Source organism: Serinus canaria, chromosome 15, assembly GCF_022539315.1.
Source record: "Serinus canaria isolate serCan28SL12 chromosome 15, serCan2020, whole genome shotgun sequence".
In the NCBI taxonomy this organism is placed as follows: Eukaryota; Metazoa; Chordata; class Aves; order Passeriformes; family Fringillidae; genus Serinus; species Serinus canaria.
In genome coordinates this window covers 2,132,300-2,140,201 of record NC_066329.1, presented here as the reverse complement: position 1 = coordinate 2,140,201, position 7,902 = coordinate 2,132,300, and the positions used below count along the sequence as shown (strand labels likewise).

At 52.8% G+C, this 7,902-nt stretch overlaps 1 protein-coding gene across 2 annotated transcripts in view; it reads left to right on the top strand.

Moving 5' to 3' along the window:
- The first annotated feature begins 2,908 nt into the window (after positions 1-2,908).
- FBXW8 (F-box and WD repeat domain containing 8) overlaps positions 2,909-7,902 on the top strand; it is a 56,909-nt gene continuing 51,915 nt past the window's right edge. For both annotated transcript variants that reach the window (XR_007778901.1, XM_018916411.3), the window contains exons 1-2: positions 2,909-3,208; positions 5,954-6,058. Coding sequence is in view for 1 of the 2 variants with exons in the window: in XM_018916411.3 (XP_018771956.3) it covers positions 2,921-3,208; positions 5,954-6,058 (393 nt within the window). In the remaining variant the exon portion in view is untranslated. The remainder of the gene's footprint in view (positions 3,209-5,953; positions 6,059-7,902) is intronic.

The window sequence follows — 7,902 nt, the reverse complement described above, 5'->3', positions numbered from 1 at the left end:
AAGGACATGGGGGGGACTGGGGGGAACAGAGCTTGTGTTCTGGGACGTTCTGGTATCGAGGGATGGGTGGGAGTTTGGTGGGACAGCATGGGAATGGACGGATGGACGGACGGACGGATGGATGGTGTTGGGATGGAGGGGACAGCATGGGGATGGCAGGGACACTGAGGATGGAATGACAGCATGGAACTGGGAGTGGAGGGAACAGTGCTTGTGTGGTGGAAGATTCTGGTATCCAGGGTGGGAGTTTGATGGGACAGTGTAGGAATGGGGGGATAGTGTGGGAATGGAGGGGACAATGTGGGATAGAGAGGGCAGTGGGGAAGGTGGGACAGAGGGGTCAGCGTGGGGACGGAGGGACAACTTGGGGATAGAGAGGACAGTGTGGAATAGAGGGGGCAGAGTGGGGACAGAGGGACAGTTTGGGGATAAAGGGGAAGTGTGAGGAAGGTGGGACAGTGTGGGATAGAGGGGATAGCATGGGGATGGAGGGGACACTGTGGGCATAGAGGGGACAGTATGGGGACAGAGGGGACAGTATGGGGACAGAGGGGATAGAGGGGACAGTATGGGGACAATGTGGGGATAGAGGCGACCGTGGGAGAGAGGGGATGGCGTGGGGATAGAGAGACGGTGCGAGGCTGCAGATGCCTGTGGGCTGGAGGAGGGGACAGCGAGGAGATGCAGGGGGGCAGTGAGGGGATTACACAGAGCTGGAGCCGATTTCATCACCCACAGCATTACGGATTCGGATCACATTTCGGGTGGCCGAGGCAGGAGCATGCAGCCCCCGGCACTGACCCGGGGCCCGCGGGGCCTCCCCAGCTGCCAGGGCATGGGAGCAGGGCTGGCACCCCCGGGCAGGGCCCCCTGCACACACCAGCCCTGGATGGACCCTCTGGGCCAGCAATCACCCCAAACTGGCCTCGTTCCCCCCCCCCACCTCCGCTTTGCAGAGAAGCTGCTGCGAACCTCCTGGCAAATCACCTCAGCCCATGCACCCTCCCTGGAGCAGCCCCACGTCCTGCTGCAGGGGCAGCTCCTGGGCTGCAATCCCACCACTGGCAGGGCTCACCAGAATGGGCACCCCAGGGAGACCCCTCCTCTAAGTCCCTGCAAGTGATTGTTTTGTAGGGAAAACAAGTCACAGAATCACAGAATGGTTTGGGCTGCAAAGGATATTAAACTTCATGCCATTCCACCCCCTGCCATGAGCAGGGACACCTCCCACTGTCCCAGGCTGCTCCAAGCCCCATCCAACCTGGCCTTAGACACTGCCAGAGATCCAGGGGCAGCCACAGCTGCTCTGGGCACCCTGTGCCAGGGCCTGCCCACCCTCCCAGGGAACAATTCCTAATTCCCAATCTCCCATCCATCCCTGCCCTCTGGCAGTGGAAGCCATTCCCGGGGTCCTGTCCCTCCATCCCTTGTCTCCAGTCGCTCTCCAGCTCTCCTGGAGCCCCTTCAGGCCCTGCAAGGGGCTCTGAGCTCTCCCTGGAGCCTCCTCCTCTCCAGGTGAGCACCCCCAGCTCTCCCAGCCTGGCTCCAGCCCGTGGAGCATCTCCTCCTCTGGTCTCACTCCAGCAGCTCTGGGTCCCTCCTGATGTTGGGGACCCCACAGCCAGGGGCAGCTCTGCAGGTGGGGTCTCACCTGAGCAGGGCAGAGAGGCAGAACCCCCCCCCCTCCTTTCCTGCTGCCCCTGCTGGGGGCTTAACCCACGGCAGAGTGGTTTTGGGGTCCAGCACATAGGCCAGGCATGGCCAGCCTTCACCCTTCTGTTGCAGGGTTTCTACATACAGGAGTTCCTCCCCTAAACGAGGTAGTTTGGGTTCTTCCTGGACACCTGTTCATGTTCATTAACTTGGGTTTTATAAACAGCACAGGCAAGCTGTAAGGAGAGAAACCAGCAATTGGTTGGTGAGGAAGGAAGAGGTGGACACCAGGGTGGGGGTAACTGCACAAGCTGCTGCTGACAGCATGGGCCGTGTTTTACAGTCTGTTCTAGAAGGACTGGCTGTTTGACTGACACCAACACATCACTTACCTGCTCTGCTTCCTTGAGGGCTCCTCAGGAATCATTCTGAAGACTTGAGTACTCGTGGCCTCTCTGCTTCCCTGGGCAGCTGGACTGGCTGAAGGTGCAGAAGCTTTGCAGCTGTGCTTCAGCATCATTTGAACGCAGCCTTAGAGCACCAAGGTGTGTTGATAGTGGAGAGGAACTGAGCCAGCTTCGTGTCTTCCCCAAAGCCCCATCCAAGTGGCAGCTCTCAGGCTATGGTGGCCGCAGGAGGTGGGTGTGATTCAAGCAGCAAAACACCTTCCCAGCAGGTGTGGTGGGCACGGCAGCAGTGGGGCCATCCCTGCCCACCCGCTCAACTTCAGACATGGCCAAGAGAAAGGAAAAATGGCCTCAGAGAGGCACATTGGTCACTCAGAGCGGCCATGTCCATGGGCAACAATCCTCCCATGGGAAAGGCTTCACCCTTGGGATCGGCCACGGCTGTGAGGGGGCCGAGGGCTCCCAGCGGGGCTCTGGGTGCCCAGCGGGATCCTGTCCTGTCCTGTCCCTGTCCTCGGCCACGGCTGTGAGGGAGCCGAGGGCTCCCAGCAGGACCCGGCCGTGTCCCCTGCCATGGCTGTGAGGGGGCCGAGGGCTCCCAGCCTCGCCCGCAGCCCAAACCGACCCTGCCATCGCCGCGGCCTCGCTCGGCCACCCGCAACTCTCCACAGCCAGGCCGGGCCCTCAGGCCGCCATCGCCGTCCTCGTGTGGGGACCACAAAACGACGGCCCCGGCCCCAACACCGGCTCCATTCCCGGGCACCAGCCCCAGTGCCGGCGGCGGCGGCGGAACCTTGTGGCGGCGGAACGCGCGGGCGCGGGGCGCGGTTTCCGTGCCGCGCCGGGCCGGCCCCGCCGCTATGGCCGCGGTGCCGGCGGAGCGGGAGCGGCCCCGGCGGCGGGAGGAGCGGGCCGGGGATGCGAAGCGGCCGCGGCGGGAGGAGCCCCCTCAGGAGCCAGCGGAGGGGCCGGGAGAGAGCCCGCGGGAGCCCCCGGCCGAGCCCGGGTACCTGGCGCTGGCCCGCGGGCTGCTGGCCGGCAGCCCCCCGGCCCGCCGCAGCCCGGCGCCCGCCCGGCCCACCGGGGAACCCGCAGATGGGGAACCCGGAGATGGGGACGATCTGCTGGGGCAGCTTATCCGAGACCTGGTAGGGCTGCGCGGGACCGGGTCCGGCCGGGGCTGTGGCGGGGCCGGGCCGGGCCCCAGGCGGGGTCGCGGTGGGGCCGGTACCGGAGCGCGGAGAGGGGCTCGGCCGAGGGGCCGCCGGGAGGCGGCGAGCAAAGGGGACGTTGAATTGGTGTTGCTGCGTGCTTGTTTATAACCTCAGCTTCTGAATGTACATCCTTTTACAAAGTTTTAACCCTTCATAATCTGCTTGTCCTGTGTAATGGCACGGGGTGGGGTTGTTGGGGTGTCTTGTGCGGGGTTAGGAGTTGGGCTCGATGATCCTCGAGGGTCCCTTCCAACTCGACATGTGCCGTGACTCTATGAAATAATATCTTTTTTCTCTTAAGATTTTTGTTGTTTACTCAGGCAATTGATGTGAGTGCAGTAATTAAGGATATCCTGCTTTGTGACACAGCAGCGTAGTAAGAAAACAAGCTTTAATTCTTTAAATAAAGGAGTTAATTTGGAAATAGACTTAAATACAGTTCTGAACCAGATAAAAGTTATTTTGGTAAATCATCTGAATGCCATAGAGATGTTATTTACAGTATTGGAAAACTAAGGGGGAAACCAATTTTCTTGGTTCTCGCTAACCTCACTATGACTAATTACTCTTTGCTTAAAAAAATTAAAAGGAACAGATTAAATTTCTGTCTGCAAGGCACAAATTAATCCATTTTACAGAATTAGTGCTCCATTAGCACACAGGAGCCCGAATCTGTCTCAGAGGGGCTGGTTGTATTTGAGTTTTGGACTCATTCCAGTAGACTTTTAGACAGACTGGTGCTGACTTAACATCCCTGCTTCCTTGTGCTGAGGACAAGCTGCAGGAATTTTTGGGGTGTGGGAAGACCTGGCTCTGCCCCTAACGTTAGGATTGCATTAGAATGGGATCAGTAGGAGTTTGTTAGCCTCCAGAACCTCAGACAGATCCTAAATCAGGATCATCCCCTCCCTCTTGGCACTTCCTAACCCCCTTTCCTTTGCTTCTTCGTAGGTCTCTTCTACGGCTACTCTTCATTTAAACTCGGACCCTTTGCAGCACCAAAACAGAAAAAAAAGGCACTTCTGGGTTTATTTGAAGCAGGGTATAAATCCTCCTGCAGCTCAGTTTATAAAAAGCCCGTGCAGGTGTTTTTTGCTCTTTTCCCCTCCTTTCCTCCGTGGGTGTTGAGCCTTGTGTGAGCACTGCTGTGCCTGCAGCCCTCGTTCCTCGCAGTGAGACCCCTGTGCGCACCCAGCCAGCCCAGGATCCGCTGCTTGGACACGAGTCAAGCCCAGTTTGGAAGGAGCTCGGCGGTGGTGGTGCCGTGCCTGAGCTCATCAGGCCGGAGCTAACAATCCTTGCTCTGGTTTGTTCGGGCAGCCCGTGCTCCGGAGCCTCCCGGGGCCGCTGGAGCCGAGCGGGATCACGTCTGGCCAGCTCGGAGCCTGCCCGCATGTGGCCGTGGAGAGTTTCCCTCTGTGTTTTCCTTGGGTGTCCCCGCTGGAGACGGGTGGGATTTACAGCACACCAGAGCAAAACAGATCCTGCGGCCCCAGCACGGGGCAGGGAGAGGGAGCTGCTTGTGCAGGGAAATTGGGGATAAGGAGGGCAGGCAGCAGCTCCTGCTCTAAGTGACTTTAGATCAAGTGGGAGGTTCCAGTGTGCCTGAAGTGATGTTTTGTTGCTAAAAAGACCTGGTGGGAGCCTTGCCCATGTTTGTGTTGTCTAAACACTTGCCTGTGTTAGAATGTCTTGTCCTGAGTGTCTCTTTTGCTTTGAAAACCACACCACTACGTTATTTTGGGATTTCCCTGAGTAACTGCTTTAAACAAACCCAGAATATCCCTTCTGTTCTACTTTGGTGCTGCAAATGGCCCAGGTTTGAATGAGAAGCTGTAGGAGAGACCTACAAAGGTACCAGGGTTAGAGAAGTTCCAAGAGACAGGAGATGATCCTGAGCTTCTGAAGGCAAACAGTGGAGGTGGCTTTTAACTGAGCAGCTGATTTTGTGCATGAGGATTGATGGACAATGATCAGGAGCACCTGTGGGGGGACAGAAACCAGGGAAAACACTGCAGAGCAAAACTGGTGACATAGAAATAGTCAGAATCAGCTGATTAAGCTCTTTCTCTGTTATAGAGTATAAGAATTTTGAATATCTAGACAGGATAACAGTGAAGATAAGTCTTGTTGTGATAACTGCAGAAAGAAGATGTATTTAATTATGTAATTAAACTCAACAGAATACATCTAGGAAAAATCTATGTGCTGCATTTAGCTGTTAGCTTAAATTGATGGATTTGGCTTCAGATTTTTGCTTGACATGCTCAATTAGTAAAAGGAGGAACATTTCATATTAAAATAACATTTTTATATTAGTAATGAAAGAAACCAACATCATCTCCATCCAGTTTTGTTTAATATATTTGTTCATTTTTCCATCATATGGGATTAAAATCTTGCTTGTAAAATTAATAATGGGCATATGTCTTTAAAGTGATCATTTATTGGGTGTTTTTGGCACTTTAGAGAAACTGTTTTACTAGAACTTGTATTCTGCCTTTCTCTGCCCTTTAAAGGGCCATGAAAGAAGGGAAGGGCAGAATAACTGATGTTTTCATGGAGCTGTGGTGGCCCTGAGGACACACCATTCCTCCTCCATACCATGGTAACTTCTCCTGCTGTCCAACTGTGTGTTGAACCAGCCTCACCAATTATTTTCTCCTTTTCCTTTCCCAGAATGAAATCAATGAGGTTCCTTTTTTCGACGTGCAGCTGCCTTACGAGCTGGCACTGAAGATATTCCAGTACCTGGGCAAGGCTGAGCTGGGAAGGTGTGCTCAGGTGAGTGCTGCTGGCAGTTTGCTGCTCTGATAGCACTGAAAACTGGCAGAAATGGTGAAAAAGCAGGCACCTCGATGTAGGCAAGTGGGGTGGTAGCCCAAGGAACTCAGCTGGTTGTGCTTTCACTCACAGGAGACAGTTCCAAAGCTGGATATTGGAAATGTAATGGTACATGAGCTGGATTTACAGCTGCACTTGAGCAGAGTTAAATAAAACATCTGTGGCTTGGGCAGCAGCGAAGCCTTAAAATTGAAAATAAATAGTGCAAAGATATTTTGATTTGAGTGAGTGCTCTGAAGCGTTTTTGATTCAGGTGAGTGTCTTGCAGTGTTTAGGACTCAGCACTTGGCAGTGCTAAGGGCATGGCAAGAGCTGCTCCTCCCAATTTCCAGCAAGGGATTGAACCACAGACATTGGAGTAGTAAATTTTTGTCTGTAGTATTTCCATGTGAGGCTAAATTCTTAAATGACCCTGATTTCCTCTCCCCAGCCCTGCAAGGGGTTTGTATTTTTCTTTTCTGATACTTTCAGATAATGCTTTCAGCAGTCTCTACTCAGGCATGGTCCATACTTTACGTGTAGTTATAAACTGCCTGTCTCTTCCAGAACTTTACTGAAACACTCACTCTCACCTCATTCTGCTCAGGGTTGTTCAGCCCACACTGTTGGGCCTCTTTATTGCCTTTCTTCACCCACTGAATGATGAACCTCCTCTCTGAATGAGTCTTCAAAGAACACTTAATTGGCCAGTGCTGATTATCCTGTGAAATCAGGCAGAATATTGGAGATATCATTCCAGCTTCTCCTGTGGCCTCTGTTTAGGGTGCCAGGCTGGTGGTCATTAACTCTTACATACAGAGCACATCTTGCCACCTCACAAAATCCAACCCAAACCATTCTCTCTGTTACTAACAGTCTAGAGCATGGTTTGTGTGGAAGAGAAAAATCTTAATGTGTGAAAACTGAGAAGTGACAGGGTCTGTTGAGGATGGTAAACTAAACTCAAATATTCTGCAAATGGCCCAGACTTTGAAAGGAAATTGGGCTTTTAATATTCAGTATGAGCAAATAGCTACAAGTGGTTGTTGCTTGAATCTTTGAGTTGCTAATGCCTTTTAGGGACAGGGACTGTTTAAAGAAAATCAATTCCTTGTGCAGGGCTGCTCTTGCAGAGGGGAAAATTCTCTAGAATTATTTTTTGGTGCTGTCCAGGAAGGGAAGCTTTCAGATGTGCTCAGGTTTCTGTCCCTGGGAGTTGAGATATGCCATCAGTTAGGGCCACAGCCCATGACATGGAGCAGGGTTGCATTTTGAAGTGGATTAGTTTAAGGTTATTTTTTCACTCTTTTTTCCCCCTTCCTTAGGCATGATCACTTTACCTCATGGCATAGTAAAAAGATTGGCTGCTGTAAGGCTGCTCCTTTTCCCTGTGCTTAGGACTGCACTGGATTTCTCTCCACTTTGCTTTTTAGCTTGAACCTGTTCTCTTAAGATGTGTTTTAACAGAGACAATTTTCCACATTTCTCATTCTCCTGTTCCCAAGTGACTGTTCCTTTGTGGCAGCTGACAGGTAGCTGAGCAAGTGCCCAGTGTTTCACTGGGCTTTCCCAATCAGATGAATTTCTAGTGCAGAGCTGGCTTCTATTTAACTGTTCAAATAAAAAGCAGAGCCATAAAAATAAATAGCATTTTCATTTTTCTCCTGGTGCTTTTGTTTTTGAAGGGGGGGAGCCCTCTTCTGTTCCATGGAAAACCCTGCTGCTTTATGGTGTTATCCTAGAAAGGTTTTTTTTATTAAGGTGCCTTGGGATTTCAGTGAAATTGGGCCAGTTGGTGGAATTGG